The sequence below is a fragment of the Chenopodium album genome, chromosome 4 (assembly GCF_948465745.1).
Source record: "Chenopodium album chromosome 4, dcCheAlbu1.1, whole genome shotgun sequence".
In the NCBI taxonomy this organism is placed as follows: domain Eukaryota; kingdom Viridiplantae; phylum Streptophyta; class Magnoliopsida; order Caryophyllales; family Amaranthaceae; genus Chenopodium; species Chenopodium album.
The window spans coordinates 4,567,607-4,591,421 of NC_137837.1; the positions used below are offsets into that span (position 1 = coordinate 4,567,607).

Consider the following 23,815-nt stretch of genomic DNA (forward strand, 5'->3'; position numbering starts at 1 on the left):
CTAAATCTTAAATCTTAAAGCAGAGTATTACTTTCAAGTTTCAACCTGTTTATACAAGCTTCACTCTAGTTCTATTCATGGTCGATTCGTTTTGGTATACATTCCAATTCAGTTCTACCAAAAAAAAACCAGGCAAATTCAGCATTCAATCAATATTCTACGGAGTAGATCAGATTAAGAAACACAACCACTCTCATTTTCAAATCTACAAATTTGCCAATTTTCACTTCTTCGAATGGATCACAATGCAAATCCCTTTGCACGATACCACCCATGTCTTAGAAACCTTGAGGAACTTGTTTGGACCTCCTGAATTAGGAAGAACTTGTTCTAAACTTTCATCGGGCCTCTACCTTCATCAGCGTGGCATCAACAAACTAGCTCTGTTTCACACTACTAAGATATGAGAATCTCAGCAGTTGTTACATTCATTGCAACAAGTGTTTACAAAACAATGCAATATGCACATAAACTTTTGAAAGAATTTTTACCAATTTGCTTTTGATACCTGTAATACAGGTCTACAGGATGCGAGAGGAAAATACATGATAGATATCAACTTGCAAAAAAGAGGGACGATACCAACAAATTGAGAGAATTATGCTAGATATTATAAGAGAGGTACTTGACTCCAACAAATAAAATCACCATTTTACATGTGAAAATTCTTTCATTTCTAGGATCAGTGCAAAAAACATAACAAGAACAAAAGCAATGAAAAAGTACCCCATATCTAGAAAAACACAAACCAAAAGAACCTATCTAGAACCCATATCAGCTGACCACAAAACTGAACTTACCAAGCTAATGGATCAGTGCCAAACCCATCTACCTCCTACCCTTGGGACACTTAGGCAAGCTGCTGCTGCTAGGGCCAGGACGGGATTTCCCAAAAGTTGCCTTCATCTTCCTTTTACGTCTCTCTTCCTCGCTGTCAGATTCATCTCCTCTCTCACGGTCTGCATTGCTAGCTTCTCTCTCTAGCTCTTCCCAAGTCAAGCCTTCCTCTTCCTCTTCTTCTTCTTCATCCTCTTCCTCTTCGTCCTCATCAGACTCCACCAAAGATTCACTGTCAGAGGCTTCATCTTCTGACTCTGACTCAGCCTCCACATCAGATGGCTCATAGCCTTTATCTGACTCTGACTCGTCGGTTTCAGAATCACTTGCATCCATGTTCAAGAATTCCCACCCTCCATCTTCTATAAATTTCTTTGGGTCATCAGTGATAGTCTTCAGAATGGCACGCCAATGCAGATTCAATCTGCTCTCATAATATTTAATATCAGTGGTATCTAGCCATTCTTTGATACTTTCCAAAGAACTGGTGGGGATAGAATCAATTCGGAACACATCTTTCTTAAAATCCTTGAATATGATCGTCATGTCGAAATTCTTCTGCCCAAAGCCTACTCTCTCCAGATTCACAATCTCAATCTCACTCAGGGTGATCACAAGGAAGGGTGTTTCAATCAGCTCAACAAGACAGCTGGAAGTGGGGACAATGAAAGCAGAAGCCTTGTACGGTACACCATGGAATCCAAGCTCCCTCAAAGGCATATCAAACTCCAGGTCAAGATCTTTAAACTGTGGCATTCCCCAAAGTTCATTTACCCTGGTGACAAAATTTTGAAAATCCATGTTGATTTTGTTCTTCCTGTCTCTTTCTCGCTGCTCTTCTTCAATCTCATCAGGATCATAGGCAGATCGTCTCCCACCACCCAGGGTCTGGACCACTTCCATCACTTCAACATAAAACTGCACATCCTTGGTCTTTTTGTTACCCACCATTATATGATTGTGAAGGTGGAAATGAAGAAGAGTAATCATCTCATTTTCTGCAGGCTGGAAGAAAGCATGCTTGATATTAGCAAACATGATATCAACACGCTCATCTGACCTGGAGGTAGAAAACCGAAATCCATTCACATGTGCTTCTAGAGTACCAGGCAGCTTTCTTCCCCGCCCACTAAAAGCAGGACGGACCCATAGATCAGACAGTCTCATTGGCTTGGATCTGTTTTGAGCAATTATAAGTTTTTCCTGAGTAACCAAGGTTGCCCTCTCAGCCCTTTCAGACTCCCTAGCAGCAACCTGCCGCCTGAGTGTCTTTATCTGCGCAACCACCTCATTCACATGCCTGGGATCTTTTGAGCGGAAGGAAACTTCCTTCACAAATATTGCCCCCTGATTCTTCAAAGAATTAGCATCATGTGGACTAAAAGGTGTGCCTGGAACATTGAAAATTATCCTGACATAACAATTGCGATTGGTGTCTGACTGACTGGTGATGGTCTTCACAGTGGCAATGTGGAAAGGGACCATGCTTCCATAGATGGGCAGTAAAATAGCCTCATTCTTCTGGTCAACCTGAATCATCATTTCACCCCTTGCATGTGGGAGATCATTTACATTCTTGTAAGCTACCAGCTCTGTTGAAGATCTTGACGAAGAGCGATTATCTCCTGCCCCTGCACCACCACCAGCAAGTCGCCGAGCAGTTTCTTCATTCTTTTGACGAGCAAGTTCAGCTTGATGCTGCCTCCTAAGCTCTTCTCTGTTAATCTCCCCATGATCCGACCTTAGAGTAGTTTTTGTAGGAACAGCTTCAGCCTCATTGACCTTGCGCTTCGCCTGTGGAAGAAAAAAAAACGGCAAGGCAATAAAGTTAGAAGAAATCACAGATAAAGGGATCACATATAAACTGTTTGTACAAAGTAGCCACATATTCAGCTTACTGGTCATGTATATAGCACCTTAATTTAAATTTTAGTAAGCAACGAATGGCAGAACTGAATGTGTGTAAGACATGCAATAGAAACATATAACATGATGAGCAGCATCTAAGATACCTTTCCAAAAAAAGCCTAGCCATTATCACAATCACTATAAGTTATACTCTGAAGTGGCTCATCATTTCAAAAAACAATGACCAACATCAAAAAATTATGTTCCCAGAAAGTCATGAGTGATGCATTTAGTGAACAAAAAAGGCAAAGTGCAGCTAAATGAAGTTACCATAAAAGGCAGCAATGAATGACTATACAGAAACTTATAAAGTGTGATAGAAAGCAAGTTCAAATGTCAAATATATTGGTCTCCATTGTTTCAGGCTTCCCTCCCAACATTAATCCAATTTCCAGACCCAACTCACATAAACTTATTTCTTTTCCCATTTTACAGCTTTAATTAATGCTTTGGTTTCCAACCTGAAAAACAAAATTTTGGCAACTGCAAAGCTCCTTTCCACATTTCCCAGGAAAATAAAGGTTGTCTGGCTGTCTAATGTCCACTATAACTCTACAACTTTCAGATAATAGAAAAAAGTTATCTGATGACTCGTATTCCCTTCCCCATTTTTTCTTCTATTCTTTCTCTTGGCTATTCCATCTCTTTGAATTAGTGAAGGTAATCTTCCCACTTTAATTTTTCTCCTCCAATTTCCTAGCATTCGTAATTCCTCTTTATGGGCAGGTCATAGATTAATGGAAAAGAAAGATTACAGGTTTTTCATTCTCCAACCAATTTATGGTCATCAGTTGAAAGTGAAATTATGTTTGTTGGTGAAATGGAAAAGTGAAATTTGATTAAAAACTTAATTCAACTATAGATCAAATTCCAAATGTATATAATATTAGAGATTTTCTTATACATGTCAAGTTTTTTGCACACGTCAACAAGAAACCAGAGCAAGGCTCAGGCATTACCTAATCAGACAATTTAACGAAGCCAAAAAAAATCTCTTATAAACGTCACAATAATAATCACTTCACCGAGGTACAAATTGGGGAGGAGCAATCAATCACGTATTCAAACTCTAATTATATGATAAGATTCTCGTTCAAAAACGAACCTCTTGAAGATCACGTACAGATCTCCTCACACAGAAATTCAACATAAATAGACATATAATCATTACCAATTTCTTTTAGGCTAAATTAATGGAAATTATTCTTTTTCAGTACATCTTATATTTCCATAAGCAACTTACTCCAATACACAAACATTTCACTATCTAATTTATCAACTTTTTACAACATAAATCTTTAAATCATGTTCTTAAATTAACCATAAAAACACATGTTTATCATCAATAACACAAACGGCATGCAGCTATTTAGCAGAATTAACATGTTTGAAGATATGAAAGTAACAGTGTAACTGAATTAACCACAAACCAGAATAACAGCACACTATTAAAAGTAAACATACAGTAAAATTCTTTTTAAACCCATTACCTTTGGTGGCTCAACCTCTTCCTCTTCCTCATTGAATGAGTAAGCAACATCTTTCAATGCCTTAGAGCTCAATGCAGTCGTAATTTCTGGGCCCTTCTCCCCAACAATGACGGTATCAGCTAGAAGCAAGGCAAAGTTCTGGCTTTTTGGGTTACTTGCCTGAGTCTTCATGTTCTGAAATCCTAAGACAACATTAAATACCATCCCTGGCTTCAACTCCTTCTCATTTTTAGCGTTCAAGTTCAAACCCGACTCCCTAAATTCAAGGCCAATACCAGTACCCGCTGATTTAGTCAAATTCGCCACCAATCCCGGGTCCTCTTTCTCGACTACAGCAAGAGCAGCAAGATAAACATCATTAGCTTTATTCCCAGGCTTCAAAGCACCAATGGCTGCTTCTTGCGCCTTAAGCAAAATCTCATATGCTTTACTCTGATCTGAATTAGCATCAATCAAAATCGTCCTTGCTATATTCGAGCAATAGCTATTATACCTAGACCCAACAGCACAAATAATCACACTAGCAGGCTCATAATACAAATTCTCATCATTACTCGAGGCACTCGGCCTCAAATCAAACTTCCCACCACTCTGAATGATCGGAGGGTAACAAATATCCACATTTTCCGCCTTCAACTTGACCTTAATTTTGCTAGGATCCAAAATCACCTTCTCAGCTTCATCCATCATAGCCGAATGCGCCAGCTTCTTCTCCTCATCGATAACCTTCTCCAAATTCGGAACAACATGACTCTTCATCACAGAAGCCGTTAAGAACGCCGCCTTCTTCACATTCACCAATTCTCCAGCATCCTTAACAGCAAACAAATCCGACAACCCGTTTGTAACATCACTCAGCTCCATACCCGAATTCTTCAGCTTATCAACCCACATTTCCAATAACCCTCCTTCTGGAGCTTCCTTCGACAAGTACCCAACCACGGGCTTCTCCTCTAACGCGCGCAGACTCTTCAAAATGGTATCCATATGCGACGAACCGTCTTCGCCTTTCCTCTTTATATACGTCAACACTTCAACTTGTTCGGCATCCTTCGCCGCCTTCTTCACGACTTCAAGCAACAACGCCTTCTTCTGGCTACAAAGGAAATGAATCTGCTTCCTAGTGAACACCATAATCGTATCAGGAAACTCATAACCTAAAAGCCAAATGTTAAGCGCCGAAGATTTCAAGTATCGCAAATCTTCCGACGCTGGCGGCGTTGCGATTGCTAACGCCTTAGCTTCTCCCCATAAATCTGGATTACTTTTCCAGTTTGAGTAGAGAGCCTTCAATCTCTTCGAGAAGTTCTCCAAATTGATTTGGTATGAATTCGTCGACATCGCTTAAAATTGATGCTGCTAGGGTTAGGGTTAGGGTTTTCTTTCGAGTTTTGGGGCGATTGAGATGCTCAATTAAACAAAATTCAACTTATTTCTTCTTCGATCATCAGAATAATCGAAGAAGATGAAGTAATTGATGGAAAATTAGGGTTTCATACGATGAGGGAGAGATCAAATTCATCAAATTTGATGAATTGATGAGAAATTAGGGATGAATAGATTGAAGAGAGTGAGTGGAACTATGAAGAAGAGAGAGAAAATGCGAAAGGAAAATGTTTTTGTTTCGCAAGAAATGTTGTGAAAAAAGGGTATTTATAGATGGAGATGTTGGTTTATCAAATAGGGTTTAAAATTGAGGAAAATTACGGGATTTGCCACCGTTTTGGAGATCTGAATTTACTGAATTGCCCCTTAACTGAGTGAATGAGATCTTGTGTATGAGGGCAATTTTGGGTATTCTAGACAATTTTGTAATAGGGTAATGTGGCGGTGATAAACGACGTCGTTATTGTTTATTTGTTTTATTTTTATTTTATTAATTAAAATGGATGTGGTAAAAGGCGGGAGGAGTGAAAGTTATTGGCGGGAATTAGCTGTTATTTGATGAATTTGTGGAAGTACTTCGGATTCAATTATTCACACATATAGGGCATGTTCATATTTACTGAACTGAACTAATTGATTGGAACTGAACTGAACTGAATTGATTGGAACTGAACTGAAATAAACTAAACTGATTGGAGCTGAACTGAACTAAGTTGAAATGAATATTTTATGAGAGAGGAAAATTAGGAGTTAAACTGAATTGAACTGATTGAAGCTGAACTTAACTGAACTGAACTGAAATTAAGTAAACGTGAACAGGCCCATAGTATCACTAGTTTGATTGTCTTTTGTAATTAAATGCTAGAAAAAAAATATAATTAATTAATTATATAAAATTTTACTAGATTCGTAAAATATAAAAGAAAATGTTTATAAATTTACTTATAGAAGAAAAATTTATAATAAAATATGCATGAGTAAACTTGAAATTTTAACGTTGTAATATAGAAGAAAAACGAAATTACGATACTTTGTAATAATTTAATCTAGTTCATAACACACTTTATTGTGATGTTTGGCACTTGGTTTTTCTATTACTTATGCATATTTCTTTAACTTTTTGTACTTTGAATATTCAAGTGAATGTGACGTTGAAAATTTTATTTATGTTGATCTATATAAAGAAAAATGTATATTCTAATTTGTTGGTTATAATAAATTATTTAAGTGACCATTATTATCTTTAAATGATGGTCATTATACTTTTGAAGAGTTTATTCACTCACATGGTAAAGAGCTAATTAAAATTTATTTGATTTGTTTTTTTAGCTTTTGCTTCAAAAAAATTTGTGTACAATCAATAGAATGGAGTTGAGTGATTCATTGCATAATTTGTAAAAACATTTTTAGCTCTTCATCGTATTTTAGTAAGTTGAATCAAATTGACAAATTGGACATGAAAATATAAAGTCGTTTGAGTTCGAACCAAAAACTTAACTTAATTTTGTTTTTAAATTCCAATTTTTAGACTTTTCAACATTTAGGCCCAAATATGTATTGGCCCACAAAAATAAGGTAAGACGCAAGTATACTTTGAATAAACGGGGAAACCAACAAAGTCCTAGCTACAAAGCTTATGATGTACCACTTTTTTGCAATTGCAAATATTATTGATCATGGTAGGTTTGAAAATCTTCGAATTCCAATGACCTTCCTAGGTAGTCCCAGCCAAAGAAGATCTTTAGATTGGTAAATTATGAACAAAAATATTTCTTATATAACACTAGAGCAATCTTACTATAAACTTGTGGGAAATAATTATCTTATGCTGCCCAATGAACAATTCTTAGGCCATATTCTTAGACTTGTTTCATTCTATGATACTCGTATCATTAGATGGTGCAATGAAAAAAAAACGGAAGAAGTATTTTACAATTGCAATAATCATGCAACTTATAATCAATTGCTTAGAACAGAAGACTTACATTTGCTAGTTTCATCTTTATCCCTAGCATTAAGTATCATAATTTTGACAGTTAATTCAGTATTACAATTATAACAGATTTACAAATTTACAGTTTCTTCTGATTTCACCTTGTGTACCAGTCAAGACCTCAATCGAACCCATACGAGTCATAGCATTAACAAACTCCGTCATCCAAACCCTCCCATACTTAGCAAACATTCTAACCATCGATGCAGTCCGAGGATTATACATTAGAGCTTGATCAGAAGCCAACAAGCCGCGCCCTGTCTCCAAGTTCCTGAAGTACCTGTTATCCAGCCTACTCGGCGTAAAACCATCTAGTGGGACTTTAACATTGTCACTAACTCCACCTGCACTAGTAATGGAAGGACAATTGTTTTTCATTTCACTAGCAAAATTTAGGTCCATTGCAGGATCTTGTACATGAGTAGCATTGAACGTGTGCAGTCTGTGAGAAAATACAGAACATCGCGTTACACGACCAATTGAATGTGCACCAGAAAGTGCAACCATTTCTTGTAAGGTAAGGCCTTTTGTAGCAAACATTTGTTGAAGTTGTTCAACAGTCGAGTTAGGTGATGGGAGATTTTGTGTTGGTTCGTCTTTGATGGATACTCTGCCGTCTCTTCTGCCTGCTGGGACTTGGTAGCTGATCCCTCCGAGCTTTAGCACAGAATCTCGTGCTGCAAATGCTAGGATGTCTGCACATGAGACAGTCCCAGGGCAGTTAAACTCAAGTTCTGCTTTCGCTTCATCAATCACCTCGTAACCTCTTAGGCTTGGACCATTTGCTTGGTTCTCCTTTTCTGAGGGATTACTCAATGTCGAATCTAGTAGTATAGATGCATCACAACCCTACCATAGGAAAAAAAAAAAAAAAAAATTAAGTACTTATCATTCATTTGTTATGTTACATGGTTAATTTTTATCGATTAAAACTGATTTTTATTGTTTAAAACTGAGCTTTACGAAGTTGAAAACGCGGTCTAAAAGGATTAATTACCCTGACAAAGCAGTCATGAAAATGCATTCTAATAAGACCTGCTCCTAAACCAGGATCTTGTGTTATAGCCCTGTATACTGATCTTCTTACAATAGCCTCGGCTGATGGGCAAGTTGATTGATAAAATCCGGCCTCGAGTGTTGCAGTGCTGATAATGAACAAAGAGAAAAACAACAATGAGAAGATTGATCCTGTCATATTGTGGAGTAATGAAAGCATGTAATTTGTGTGAAGAAAACAGTCAGAGAACAATGGATATTTATATTAGGGTGTGACACAATTATAGTTTCCTTGTAAAATATATCAATGGTTGGTTATAATTGGTTCGTTTGTTCTTCATTTTTACAAGAAACCAAGTTACAAAGTATTGGTGATACTATTTTACTGATTTACCAAACATTGAAAAAAATGAACTTTATAGTAACTTATTTATATGTTGAAAGTTGAACCTTTCAAACGGAAAGACAATTATGGCTACTTCTATGCTACACGTATACTCCAGTAGCTAGCAGCCCTTTTGTGACTTTGTCATAGTGGTATTAGTATAAAATTTATCGTCTATTGATAAAATATGTAGGCTCTGTTTGACAATAACTTTTCAACTTTAAGAAAAATAAAATAATATTTTAAACTAGTTTTTGCTGACGGTACTAGGAAAATGCGAAATAGTATACGACAAGTTCAAGTTTTAAAATTAATTTTGCAATAAAGAGGCAAAAAAAAAAAAAAAAAAAACTAATTTGTGATTAAGTATAAACTAACTTAGCTGGGATATATATAAATAATATAATCCTTGTGCATTGTACAACAAAACTTATTATTCACTCAAAATTTCCTTTGAATTAACATTTATTCACTCAAAATTTCCTTTGAATTAACATTAGCCTTTTTAACAATTGAGATACAATGAATACCAAATCAAATTTGTAATGTAAATGAAAAAATAAACAAATATTTTTGTAAGCATAATTTGTTATGTTCTAATAGTTAACAAGCCTACAATTTCTTCTGATTTGTCCCTCAGCACCAGTGAGCACCTCAATTGAACCCATATGAACCATGGCATCAGCAAACTTGTTAGCCCAAACTTTACCCTGCCAGCTGAAATCGCGCACCATTTGAACCGTGGTTGGTGAAGTCATAAGAGCTTGGTCCGAGGTCAACAAAGCCCTTTTAGTCTGCAAGTTTTTGTAGTAAATGTTATCTAACCTGTTTGGTGTAACAAAATCAAGAGGAACTGTTGGATCAGTAGTAGCAGGTGAATTTGGGCACCTTTCCCTTAAAACACTGGCTAGTCTAGGGTCCAAAGAAGGGTATTGTGGGTGAGTTTCATTGAACGCGGAACAATGTGAGACTCCAATAGAGTGAGCCCCGGAAAGGGTGACCATTTCTTCTAATGAAAGGGTTTTCCTAGCAAAGTTTTCTTGTAGTTGTTCTAGGTTGGAAGTTGGTCGAGGGATGTTTCCTGTTGGATCGTTAATGTTTGAGACTAATCCATCTCTTCGGCCTGCTTGTACTGCGTAGTTTATTCTTCCTAATTTTAAGGCACTGTCTCGAGCTGCAAAGGCTATGATGTCTGCACAAGAGACCGTGTTAGGGCATTTGGCTTCGAGCTCTGCCTTAGCCTCATCGATGACTTCATATCCTTGTAGACTTGGGTTGTTTGCTGGATGCTCCTTCTCTGCTTGGTTCCCCGGTGTTGAGTCTAGTAGGATCGATGCATCACATCCCTGAAAATCAAACAAGTACCATGAGTTTTACTCAATAATAACAATTTTTGTACACTATGAATGTAACATATACAATAATTATACGTACCCTAACAAAGCAATCATGGAAATGCATTCGAATAAGGGCTGCTCCTAATCTCGGATTTTGCGAAACAACTTTGTTTACGACATTCCTGACTGTAGATTCAGCTGAAGGACAAGTTTGCTGATAGAAACCAACCTGAAGATTGGATGCCAAACAAACCGTTGACATAGCAAGAAGTAAAACAAAGCTAAAACCAATGTATTTTTGCATGTTTGCTTGTTAATATATGTTAGCTAATGAATAAAACAAAGTATTTTGGAAGGAAAAAAATGCTAAGACAGGAAAATTTATGTTTTTGTAGTAAATTAAAGAAATGATGATATTCAGATAATTTAAGGTGTGTGTATATATAGTATATGATTGGTGACAAATGGGAAATGATTTATTCAAAGTATATTTGGACAAAAACGTGTGACAAGATCAACCTGCATCATGTGTAAAGAAATATAGAGAAATGGGCCGTATATTGGGCTTGTTTTCCTTTGAATAGATCAACTATTTCATGCAATTGGCAATTAATTATGTACTATTTATTATGTATACACTCATCTTTTTCTTCAACTACTTAATTAAATTTGCTCTGTATTTGAATAGATCAATTTGAAAGTTTATCAAATTAAATAAAATTATTTCACTCCTTTGACCTGTTCCTTCAAAGCCTTTGTTATAGTAGCTTTTGTTGGCTTTTTTCTTATAAACGGTAAAAAAGGAGGGAGGACCCTATCCTATCACAGAGAGGGGGATGAGGAATCGAACCCCCGTCACTTGGGGGGAGATGGAGGGACTAATCATATCTCCAACTCCTAGATCCTTAGCTTTTGTTCCTTAATACATAGATGGATTGGATAAGAATTTGAAAATTGGTAGGCATAAATTGCTAATTTTATGTAATAAGACTAATAATTTGACCTCTTTAAGAGATTTTTGCATGAAAAACATTACATCTTACCCCACATAACAATAGCAACAAAGTCTTTGTCCTAATACGAAATTTTTACCTTCGTATTCTAAAATAATTAGGGTTAGGGTTAGCAAATCTCCAACAAGCTAGTAACAAACCATAGTTAATTACCATATTTATGTGAATTTGTGATCTTCACTACCAATAAATTACTCCCTCTATCACACTTCGGTAGATCACATCTAATTGTATGTCAAACAGTAATTAATTTAGGAAATTTTGTCAATAACTACTAATTAAATCACGTGTTTTGAAAACAACTACCTATTAAAAAAGTTTTTTAAAAGAACTACCATAAAGTTGTAAAAAGTTTAAGTAGCACTACCACTCTAACAATTTTGACTAGAATCTCTGGTATTTGAGTCTCATTTTTTATCACTTTTTACCTTTATGAAGGGTAATTTAGTCAATTTAGATGATGATTTTATGAGGTAAAGGTAAAAAGTGGAACTTACATGCCAAATATTCTACTTGGAATTATCAGAGTGGTAGTGCTACTTAAACTTTTTACAACTTTGTGGTAGTTCTTTAAAAAAAAAATTTTAATAGGTAGTTGTTTTCAAAACACGCGCTTTAATTGGTAGTTTTTGACAAAATTTCCATTAATTTACTTCTCTTAAAATCCCATAAATTATAATATTGATATAGTTGATACCCGAAGTATAAAAATCCCTAATGATTACAAATTTACAACAATTCTTAAGAGCGCCTCATTAAAATACTTCATTAATTATTACGTATAAAGTTTATTAATTACGTTTACGTATGTAAGGAATGTGAAGAATGGACCTGTTTATATTTGTACACCTTCCTTTAATTTGAACTTTTTTACGCAAGAAAAAGAGACATTTGAACTAATCAATAAATCTATGCGATTTGCCATTGAATAATGACAATAATAATGTAATATAGATATATTAATATACATACTCTAAACTTTATCTCCCAGTGTTTTTCTTCAACTACTACGTTTGAAGAACTTGTATGTAAAAAGATTTTAACGTAGGTTCTTTGTAGACAGGTTGGCTATTGGGTCGAGCCTTCTTTATCTGAACTTTGACTTTCAATTATTTAAACTGAATCCAAATTATATTAACATGCACGTGTGGTTTGAGCAAATAAATGTGTAAACTTTAATTTATTTTTCAATTTATTTTGGCTGAATTGAAATTTATCATTACACATACAAATAGATAGTATATATAATACTACGTATTAATTAAGGGCATGTTCTCATACGTTTATTTTCAGTTCAGTTCAGCTTTAATAAGTTCACTTCAGCTTTAATAAGTTCAGTGTTCAGTTCAGCTTAGCTCCTAATATCCTTCTCTTATAAAATATTCAGTTCAGTTTAGCTCTAATAAGTACAGTTCAGAGCAATACAGTTCAATTAATGAGAAGAGACCCTTAAGTATCATATATGATCTTGTTCGTTTATATGTCTCGATGATTGTTTAGTGATTACCTAATACAGACTGCATACTCCATACTCAATTTAGTTAATTAATTTAAGTACATTAAAGACTGCAAAGATGAAAAAGTATTACCATTTTTATAATAAGAAAGGACAGAAGATTTTATACGAAGTTACGTATTGTTAATATAAACTCATGTGAAACAATAAAGCCTTATAATCCTACATGCATGTCAACTTGTATTGTTAATAGAAACTATCAAACTATAAATGATACTTCAATTTATTATACTTAAAAATTTGACTTTTTGTTTGAGAAGAACCGTGACCATACCTTAACCCTCACGATTTTTTTGACTGATATTTGCGGGTTAAACACTTTGAGAGTGAAGGGAAAGGGTATGTAAGAGATCCCCACCCTCAAGGTTGGAAGGTACAATTCTTACCGTTAGATCAACTTAGCTTAGTAATTTGAATGACAAGCCACTAAGCCACTATACTACTATGGCTCTAAGAGTAGCATTTTACTCTTTATCATAAAAGAACAAATAATAGAAGATATTCAAAATAATTATTATTTTTCACGCATGTGTTTCTAATAATCTATGTATATTTGTACATATTACTTTTTTATTATCTCTTTGTCCCGCTAAAATTGTCTCATGTCTATTTTGATCTAGAGTTGATTCGTCCCTTTTTTAAAAAGATTATTTTAGAACTGTATCCGAGTTATCAAGTTATCTTAGCGGGATAAAAAGAGTAACGAGCAACTAGATTAAATAATCTCAGTAGTCATTTAGATGAATAATTAAGACAGGAAACTGCTGGGTGATGGCTATCATATAGGAATACCCATTTGCCAGTTGCAATTTTGGTAATAATAAAATTGTATGGAACTATTCAATTCAATGCTTGTTAAGGAGGCTACACGTTTTCTTCAATCAAAATTTAAACAACGCACTCCTAACTATATAAACTCCCACCATATTACTCTCAACTTACTTCATCCTTAATCATTCCTTCATTTTCAACACTTGAATACAACACCTTATAACACAGTAAGTGTAAATGTCGCTTTCAGTGCTTTGTATGCTTTTCTTTCTTGCCATGGCATTGTCGTCGTCGTCTTCTTTGAAGGTGGGATACTATCAACGGAGTTGTCCCTCGGCGGAGGCTATTGTGAGGAATGTAGTCAGCACTGCGCTCACTCGCAATCCTGGTTTAGGTGCTGGCCTTATTAGAATGCATTATCATGATTGTTTTGTCAGGGTAAGAAACAATTTATATTTGTATGTATTATAGTTTAGCAACATATCTGATAAAGTATAACACATATTCCTGGGCCTCAACCATCAGCTTAAGTTTTTGGTTGAGTTGGTCCTCTAACATGGTATCAGAGCCAGCGTGACATAGAGGTCACGGGTTCGAATCTCATCCACCCCTCCTTTAAAGTAGAATTTATCTTAGCTTACATTAATGTTATGTTACATGTAATTTCAGGGTTGTGATGCTTCAATTCTACTTGATTCAACCCCTGATAGCCCCGCTGAGAAAGACAACATAGCAAACAACCCAAGCATGCGAGGTTATGAAGTGATAGATGAGGCAAAGAAGCAGCTTGAAGCTCGATGCCCACAAACAGTCTCTTGTGCAGATATCATAGCCTTTGCAGCACGAGACAGCGCCTCCAAGTTAGGAGGGATCTACTACGCTGTACAATCAGGTCGACGAGATGGGAGAGTCTCACTTAAGGATGACCCGAACCATAACCTACCTCCATTCTTTTTCAACTTACAACAACTACAAAAAAGCTTTGAACGAAAAGGCCTTTCTGTAGAGGAAATGGTCACCCTTTCCGGGGCACATTCAATTGGAGTTTCACATTGTTCTTCTTTCACTAAAAGACTTTACACCTTTAACGCTACTAACCCACAAGACCCTTCAATGGATCCTTGGCTTGCTAGTATGTTGAAATCCCGGTGTCCTAGTAATGCTCGTAGCAATTTTGATCCTACTGTTGCTCAAGATTTTATCACGCCTAATAGGTTGGACAACAAATATTATCAAAATGTACTTAACAAAAGAGGATTGTTAACCTCGGATCAATGTCTTATGAGTAGTCCTAGGACTGCAAGTGTGGTTAGGTTCTACAATCAGCAAGGCGGTGTTTGGGCTAACAAGTTTGGTAAAGCAATGGTTCATATGGGTTCTATTCAGGTTCTCACTGGCATTCAAGGTGAAATTAGAAATAATTGTAGGGTAATTAATAATAGTTGATGGTTTGATAGTTTTCATCTTTGATTATTTTTTGAATTAGAGTGTAATTGTGGAGGATTATTAATTCATTCTTTTATTTCGTAACGCAAGCAAGTGTATATATGTTTATAAATTACAATTTATATGAATGAGATCTTTATTTTTTCTTTTATTGGGATTTTTTTTATATAGTGGGCATTGCTATGAAATTGAAGCTAGTGCCTCAAATTTATTGGTAAAAATGAATCGTACAAGTTTGAAATAAGAAATATGAAGTAATTAATTAGCAGATGCATGTATTAATGACAGTAATATTGAATCCATCACTTATACATATATGACAGCATATACATAGACAGTTACATTTGATTAAGACTTGATATGTGTGATTCATATTAAAAAAAAACAAGTAATGTTGACTTGATATTAGGATCATCAGAGTTTCAGATATAAAGAATTAGAGTGACCATTTGGTAGTTGGTATTTAGACTACTTGTTAAAAATGTTACTCCGTACTAGGATTGACAGATTGCCGTTGGGGCTCAGCCAGGCGGCCACTGATTCGCCTCCCTTAGTGAGCAGTTCGAGCTCCCTGCCTGTCAATAGGCTTCGAATTCAAACCAACCTGCCAAAGAAAATTCCAAGAGAATATGATTACAGTATGTTAATTCTTAAGAAAACTACATACAGATGAAACTATTAAGCTGCTACTGACCATTTGCAATTCTGCAGAATGCAAGTCACCTAAGCATAGTAAATTGGGAACTATCCAAGATAGAGATTAATTAAGACACTCTAATACTCTATATAAAAATAATCTAGTTAGAGTACATTTTACGCGTTCTTAACTCTGAATCTCCAACACTATACTAAATGATATACACACTAAATCTATTACTTCACACACTCAGGAGTCAGGACCATGCATACTTGTCTACACATAACAGAGCTATTGTCCACTTTTCAACCTCAAAATATTGATTTAACACAATAGTATGATAAGCTTAAGTAATTTGTACATTTATTCATACTATTTTGAATAATACACAAGATAAAATAAGAGCGAGCAATTTATCTAAAAGATACCTGCATCAAATCAGTAATTCCATAGCTAAATTTCCATTTCCTATCATAAATTCAGAAAATCAGAAGGTACTGGTCTCCTAACATGAGCTTGGTTATCTGGCGTCTTGTTACTTCCCCCTTCTAGTCCTTTGGTTTAGACAAGCTATGCGATCCGGGCTCAGAAAATAGTAGAAACAGTATTTCAGAAAAATGCACTGAACAGTGTATAAGAAGAAGGGAAAAAACAGGGCAATGAACTTTAGCACACAGCATAATAGAATTTTCACTTCTTGACACTTTACAATTGGAAAGTCATGGAAAAGATTAGAGACCCTAGCATTAGCAGTATATTACTGTAATAGAAAGATAACTATAATACCTCAAGAAAAACTATTTGATTGATATCTAAGGTTCAAAATCCCAATCATAGCAAACTTGCACTGCAATTCATTTAATAAACATGTAAACCAGCATGCTGTAGGTCTTAACAGCAGGTGCTATGTTGCTCTTTAACATCTCATCAACATACCCTTAGCCTCTACCCTGCATCCAGAATTGTAGAAGCCTGGAATCAAAGTATTATAGGTGACAACATCAGGTTGAATGCCCTCGGTTTTCATAGCGGAGAAAAGGTCCATAGCTTGTTGTAATAGCCTGTCCTACAGAGACTATCAATAATACTGTTATATATGACAAGACCAGGCTTACAATGAGCAGCAGAATGCATTTTCTTAAACAAAGTGAGAGCACTAGCATTGTCACCGATTCTACAAAGGCCTTTAAAAATAGCACCATAAGTAACAATAAGAGAGAAGGAGAGAAGAGGAGAAGCGAGAAGGAAAATTTATTATTGTACTATAAGATAAAAGAAATGTAGTATAAAAATATAAAATTTGAATAATTTACTTATAATCTCTAAATAAAGCATTGGAATTTTTTTTTCCGCACAAGGGAGAAATTATATTACATCAAAGTGGCATGAACCACCTGAGCAAAAGTGGGATAATCTGGAGCATGAGTAGCAACCAGATATGCCTAACCTGAAACTTAGTTACAGAACCATAAAAAGCAATAAAAGAGTTGATAGTACTTTGTAAGTACTTTACAAAAGCCTTCCTAGATAACACAGAATTAGCATAAAGTGTTAATGGATCTAAAACAAACACAAGACTAAGCAGCAACATGATATTCTGGAATCTCAGAAGCATATGTTTCGAAGACTTCAGCTGGAGGATAGAAATAAGTTTCCTTTTCACCCTTCTTCACTCTAGTTCTTCCAATGGTTGCTAATTTGTCTGCCACAAAGTTCACAGTCCTCCTAGCATGAGAAATGGTGACAGTATAACTTTTTGAACACTACAATGTACTAATGTGTAGTACTTAGTTACTCCCATAGTAATAAGAATGAATACAATGTTTATGAATCTTACAAGATTTCACATGATTTAACATGTTTACCCTAACATTATTTTTTAACAAGTACTCAGCAGATAGAAACTCAAACCCATTTTCAGGCAATTTAACCTGTTGTAACCAGATTTCTCAAGCATTTAATAAAAAAGAAAATCTGATATTACTCTTTCTCTTTCTTCATAATCCCAAATTCAAATCAGCTAACTCACTACACTCCAACAAACAAGAACTTAAATCACAATAAAATTCACATTTTAGCAATAAATTTCATAGCAAAATACAAAATATAAGCAATGCTAACAAAATGTTGAAGAATTCACGAGTATAACTAGAAATATTAAGAGATTGCCTAAGCCACAACGAGCTAATTGCTGAGCCTTTTGTGCCAAAGCCCGGATTATGGAGGGCAGCATTATGCAGATATATATTTACAGAAGTGTGTGGCTTCACTGTACATTGCAATCCTCCTAAATGCAAGGAATTGAAGCAGATTTCTAACAAGACTTTCTTAGATCAATTAACTAGCCAAATAGGAATTGCAAAATATGATTATAGAAGAATAATCAGAATATAAATACGTCTAACATTATCAATAGTCAAATAATAATATTAGTATCCTGTAAAAGTGATACCTTTCACTTATTACAGTACAGTTTTTATCAAGATCTTAGAAGCCTTATAATCCTCTTTTTAATCTGAATTAGCAACTGCAACCTGATTTGACAAGGCCATACTACCTTGGGATAGATTGCTTGCCTTACTTGAAATGAAACCTTGATACCGACATTGTTGAAACTAAAAGGTCTCAAGGCCCATAATAGCTCAGTATAACATTTTTCACATAACAAATTAACAAATAGGAAGTCATCTCAAACTGAGGAACATGAAAGACATTCAATATATCAATAACAAGGGGAAAGGCCTAATAAGAAGAAGAGGAAGAAATATACATAATCATTCTTTAATTAATCCACAAAAATATAAAAATGAGAAACAAATTGTGAAGTTCATGAAAATGTTAGACTTAGCTCAAAAGAATCAGATTTACTGTATAATTTGTGGCTCATCACATGCACCATCAGTATACTAGAATCATACAGCATAGCCAGCATCAGCAATACTTCTCTGATCTGTATTAAACAGAGAGCTGATTAGTTCCAATCTCTTGATTTTTTATTCCAACTGTAGAGCGTCAGAAATCAAGATGCTTTTATCTTTTCTAGTGTGACAGGAAAAAGAGAGTTCCAAATCCAACATCCTATGCTTAGTGTGATGGAAACATAAACTAGATCAGCTCAATGTACAGCAAAATTTAATTTAAGCAGATGAAGATTCCAGAATCATTGAACTATTTTTCAAAAGCTAGTCTGCTGAGTTTTATACAAGGATCAGAGTGGTAACAAAAGAAGTTGTCCACTGGCCAACATCAGCTTTGATAGACAAGCAACCAAGTAGATATTGAAAATCGGAGCGTGAAATGGGAAATACATACCATTTATCTGAAGCAAATCTCAAATTTTGAAAACCTTAACTACTCTTCATTTGATAAACTTCTAAAAAAAGCCCTTGAATAAGAGACTTAAAGTTACCGGTAGACAAGAGGTCAACAAATAATGAAAGTGTGTGCATCGGCTTCAAATCCTTTGCTAACCATAAGATCACGGTAGTATAATGCCTTGGAAAAGTCATTATTGAGAACATATCCTCTGATGAGTGTGTTGTAGGTAATAGCATTGGGTAAACAACCATCCTTTTCCATTTTACTCAAAATATCAACAGCTTCATTCATCAACCCCTTCTTGCAAAAGCCCTTAACTAATATGTTGTATGTTCTAAAATTAGGCTGCAGACCCTTTGACACAAGATCAGAGAAGAATTTTGCTGCATCTTCAAGTTGCCCAGCCTCACACAAGCTGTCCATTAGGATAGTGTAAGTGACAATAGTAGGCTTGATACCTTTATCCTCCATATCTTCAAGTAATGCCACTGCCTCATCAAGCTGTTTACTTTTACATAGGCCATCAAGCAATGAACTATACGTCACAACATTAGGAGCAACTCTGTGAGCTTGCATATCCATGAACAACTGGCGTGCAAGTGTAAGTTTACAGGCTTTACACAAGCCATCAATAAGAGTGCTGTAGGTTACAACATCTGGTGTTATACCTTTCTGAAACATATTTTGTAATACAGTAAGAGCCTTGTCAACGTTTTTGAGCTTGACATATCCATTGATCATAGTACTAAAACTTCTAAGATTAGGCTCACAACCTTTTTGGGCCATGCTATCAAGTAGCTTTTCTGCATCTTGCATTTGACCACGCAAACAATAACCATCAAGTAAAGCGTTGTAAGTAATTATGTCAGGAGCTACACCTTTGTGAGTCATGATTCTTAAAATCCCTTGTGCTTCCTCAACATTACCATCTTTACAAAACATGTCAACCAGCATGTTGTAGGTCACAACAGTAGGTGTTATATTGCTCTTTAACATCTCAGTTAACAAACCCTTAGCCTCTACCCTGCATCCAGAATTGTAGAAGCCTCGAATCAAGGAGGTATAAGTGACAACATCGGGTTGAATGCCCTCGGTTTTCATAACAGAGAAAAGGTCCATAGCTTGTTGTAATAGGCTGTCCTTAGAGAGACTATCAATAATAGTGTTGTATATGACAAGGTTAGGCTTACAATGAGAAGCAGACTGCATTTTGGTAAGCAAAGAGAGAGCACTGGCATTGTCGCCGATACTACAAAGGCCTTTGAAAATAGCACCATAAGTAACAATATTGGGTTGGAAACCTAAGTTGATAATCTTATTCAATAGCTGAGTAGCAAGGGGAAGCTTACCACAGTGGACATAGCCATTAATTAAGGTAGTAAAGATAACACAATCGAGGGGATAACCAAGCTTAATTCTTTTAGCAAGAAGAGAAAACCCGAAATCAATACAGCCCAAATGGCAGTAAGAATTAGCGAGAATACCAATAGAATGCATATCAGGTGAAATACCCAGTAATTCAAGGTGCCTGGAAAGAGAGATAATGGTGGAGTGAGGATGAAGGTGTTTCAATTTGGAAATGGCAGTCAATAGCTGATTGAAAACGATAACAGAAGGAAGAGGGCGTAAAGAAGTCAATTGATTGAAGAGAGATTGTGGATGTTTAAGATCTGAAAACCCTAATTTGCAATGTTCTTTAACAGAGTCGAGAAATAGTTTACGGTCATCAATTAGAACATTATTTTGATTGGAAAAATGGGAAAAATATCGAAAGTGAAAAGGAAAGGGGGGATAAATTAGGGTAACAGGAGGAAAGAGAACAGTACCACCATTGAAACACAGAGCTGTACTCTTCATCGTCTCCATCGTCATCATCATCAACTTCATCTTCATCTTCATCTTCTCAGTTCTTAGTTTTCAGCGAAAATAGGGTGTGACTCGGGAGCGTTTAGGGAGGTCGAAAGAGAGTTTACAATTGCTGGAAGTTGCACCAAAGTGCGTGTACATAGATGTTCACTTTGGAATAGTTTTGTTAGGACATGACTTGGACCTGACCGGAACGGTTTTTTTTTTTTTTTTTTTTTTTTTTTTTAATACTACGTTCTTGTAGGGAATAGTTTCAAGCCTTTAAAATCCCACTAGCTTGAACCCCACTGTGATCATACACTAAAGTACGGTGGCGTCCAAAAGGGAAGAAGATTGAGCAAAAGAGTCGCCAACAAGTTTTTAAGGAACTTGTAAACCGTTCACGAGGTGAAGGTTACACCCACTAACGATCCAAGAGATCGTCAACTCCATAAGGTCATGAACCAAATAAGGGTTCGGGGATGATGGTACAAATCCAACCTAAAAGAGATTGAACCTGCCCTAATAATAGGCCTCTACTTTATTCTGCTCGTATTCATGTGCGCTTTCTGACTAACATACAATCAATAGGATTAACCCTAAACCTGTTTAATCTATGTTGGTTGAATTTAATACACAAATAAACTATTATTGGCGATCACTTGAATTATAATCAAAATTAACCTAACAAGATTATTAATTATCTTATTAAGCGTGATTGCAAATATAAATTCCCTTTAAGCATGCAATAAAAGGTGATCAAGCAATAACAATATATAATATATATCAAGCAACATAATAAATAATCAACATCATTAATAATAATAACATTACTAATCATAATCATAATCATCATAATCATAATCATGTTAAAGCATAGCAAGATCCTAGGCATGATACTAACAAGATTAATAACAAACCCTAGCATGTCACTAAGCAATAAAAATCAAATCTTTAGCCCTAACATGATACTAACAATCATAAATATTAGGAAGAACATAGGAAGCATCATAGCAATCATATTTGATATTAAAATTAACCTAGACATGATACTAGGAATATCATAATAACAATATAAACATGATATCTACATCATAATATCAATTAATCAATTAAAGTACTTACTTGGATGCCTCGTACCTCTTTCTAATTACAAAATACACACGTTAGTAACTTCAAGGAAAATAATAATCAAAGCAATTAAATTAAATAATTGAAATAGAGATTTGGGACCAAACCCTCATAAATTAAACCTTTCACGTCTAGGGCGAAGGCAACTTCGAATATGGCTAGGTGCTTCAAGATCTAATGAATGCGGAATTTTGTATGAAAAAGCAAGAAAGAAAGAATGAATGAAGAGATGAATGAATTCAAAGAATTTGATGAATGATTGAGAGTTGATGAAGACTTAAGAATAGAGAGAATTGGTAAATGATAGATGTAGATGATGAAGATAGTTGATGAAGACTTAAGAATAAGAAGAATTCGTGAATGAAAACGGAGTTTTTGATACGATATTTATAAAGAAAATCGGCCAAAAAAGATAATTTATCAAAACAGAGTCTGAAGATCACATAAATAACTTGGCGCCAGCCCTGGCTCATTGGCGCCAGGACCAGTGGCTAGCGCCAGGCGCCAATGGCTAGCGTCTGGCGCCAATCCTGGTTCCAGGCGCCAAGGCCTGGGGTTGGACGCCAAACCGGCTTTTAACACGTTTTCGAAACTATGATAATTTTACCGTACTGGAAGATAAAATAATATAATTTCAGTCGAAAATGCTATTTGATCTAATTAAAACTCTAAAGAATCCTAATTGAATTAAGAATGATAAGACCTTCTAGAATGTTCTAGAAGACCAAAACCATTCCTAATTACATTAGGAATGATAAATCATATTAGGCCCTCCCCTAGATCATTGGGCCGTACTTAAAACTCAAACCGGGCCCAGTTCAGTAAATTGGCCATAACTTCCTCAATATTCATCGGAATTGGGCTTATAATATATCGTTGGAAAGGTCTTTGCAAGCCCTATCCAACTACACAACTATTGGACCCTTATCATGGACCAACCAAACTGGATTGGCTGTTTTCTTAAAATAAAGTTTTCAAAAACAGAGAGAAGAGAAAGGAAAAGAAATAAAACTTTCCGCAACACTAGACCTTTCCACACTTTCGTTTCATTCGATCATGATTCGATGTGAAAGGTACTCATCACTGGGTTTGGTTTTGGGGAGACACAAATGGGTGTCTACACACCTGTAAAGTTTTAGCAATATAATTTAGGGATATTATCAATGGTACACCCGTGGTATTGACTTTTATCAATGATACACCTGTGTTTTTATTATTTATCAACGGTACACCTGTCGTTTGGACTTTTCTCACTAATACACCTATTCCGTTTGAAAAGTTAAAAAACCGTTAAAAATTTTAATTTTTTTTTTAAATCTAAATTATTCTAAAATCTTAAAAAAAAAAAAAAAAAAAAAAAAAAAAAAAAAAAAACCCAGCCTCCCTCCCCACCCCATTGCCACCCCCTCCTCCCCGACACCATCGGTCCCCCTCCCCCCCAGCCAGCGGCAGACGCCTAGAGGGTCGCCCGACGCCGGCCACCCCACCTACGCCCCCCTTTCCCCCATTAAGGCAGCCTACCACCCTCCATTTCCCCCTTTTCGTTTCCCGACCCCAATCCCAAAACCACCCCTAACCACCGTTCTCCCGTCGAAAACGCCCCCTTCCTCTCCCCCGGAAACCTCCCCTCACCTTTCCCCCTCCCTTAATTGACCCCCTATGGGTCCTAACCCTAAACCACCACCTTATTGAAACCCTAAAACCGCCGGCGAATTAAGGGAGGGTTAGGGCGTTAGAGTCCTTAAGGGGTCGATTAAGGGGGGGTTTCCGGGGGGAGGTGAAGAGGAGGGGGGCGGTTTCGAGGGG

The 23,815-nt window shown here is 35.9% G+C and overlaps 4 protein-coding genes and 1 pseudogene across 6 annotated transcripts; 1 reads left to right on the forward strand and 4 right to left on the reverse strand.

Annotated features, from left to right (window-relative positions):
- Positions 1-589: 589 nt before the first annotated feature.
- LOC145628646 (FACT complex subunit SPT16-like) lies at positions 590-5,852 on the reverse strand. Its single transcript, XM_081681002.1, has 2 exons — positions 4,236-5,852; positions 590-2,631 (listed from the first exon to the last, which is right to left on the reverse strand). The coding sequence occupies exons 1-2, from the start codon at positions 5,574-5,576 to the stop codon at positions 829-831; spliced, it is 3,144 nt and encodes a 1,047-aa protein (XP_081537128.1). The 5' UTR covers positions 5,577-5,852; the 3' UTR covers positions 590-828.
- A 1,822-nt stretch (positions 5,853-7,674) lies between these two features.
- LOC145626403 (peroxidase 5 pseudogene) lies at positions 7,675-8,821 on the reverse strand (annotated as a pseudogene). The gene is made up of 2 exons (XR_014110997.1): positions 8,612-8,821; positions 7,675-8,463 (listed from the first exon to the last, which is right to left on the reverse strand). The product of XR_014110997.1 is annotated as a peroxidase 5 pseudogene (transcript).
- Positions 8,822-9,463: 642 nt separating this feature from the next.
- LOC145626404 (peroxidase 5-like) lies at positions 9,464-10,843 on the reverse strand. The gene is made up of 2 exons (XM_081678832.1): positions 10,430-10,843; positions 9,464-10,341 (listed from the first exon to the last, which is right to left on the reverse strand). Exons 1-2 carry the CDS (start codon positions 10,634-10,636, stop codon positions 9,592-9,594), a joined length of 957 nt encoding a protein of 318 aa, XP_081534958.1. The 5' UTR covers positions 10,637-10,843; the 3' UTR covers positions 9,464-9,591.
- Positions 10,844-13,890: 3,047 nt separating this feature from the next.
- LOC145626406 (peroxidase 5-like) lies at positions 13,891-15,560 on the forward strand. The gene is made up of 2 exons (XM_081678834.1): positions 13,891-14,070; positions 14,302-15,560. The coding sequence occupies exons 1-2, from the start codon at positions 13,891-13,893 to the stop codon at positions 15,076-15,078; spliced, it is 957 nt and encodes a 318-aa protein (XP_081534960.1). The 3' UTR covers positions 15,079-15,560.
- A 2,782-nt stretch (positions 15,561-18,342) lies between these two features.
- Positions 18,343-21,016, reverse strand: LOC145626405 (uncharacterized). 2 transcript variants are annotated; one of them, XR_014110998.1, is made up of 2 exons: positions 19,028-21,016; positions 18,343-18,665 (listed from the first exon to the last, which is right to left on the reverse strand). XR_014110998.1 is itself a non-coding variant. In XM_081678833.1 (2 exons), the coding sequence occupies exon 1, from the start codon at positions 20,930-20,932 to the stop codon at positions 19,139-19,141; it is 1,794 nt and encodes a 597-aa protein (XP_081534959.1). In that variant the 5' UTR covers positions 20,933-21,016; the 3' UTR covers positions 18,344-18,665; positions 19,125-19,138. The 2 variants fall into 2 exon arrangements, 1 of the variants encoding a protein (XP_081534959.1); XM_081678833.1 differs by having other exon boundaries at positions 18,344-18,665; positions 19,125-21,016.
- Positions 21,017-23,815: the final 2,799 nt, after the last annotated feature.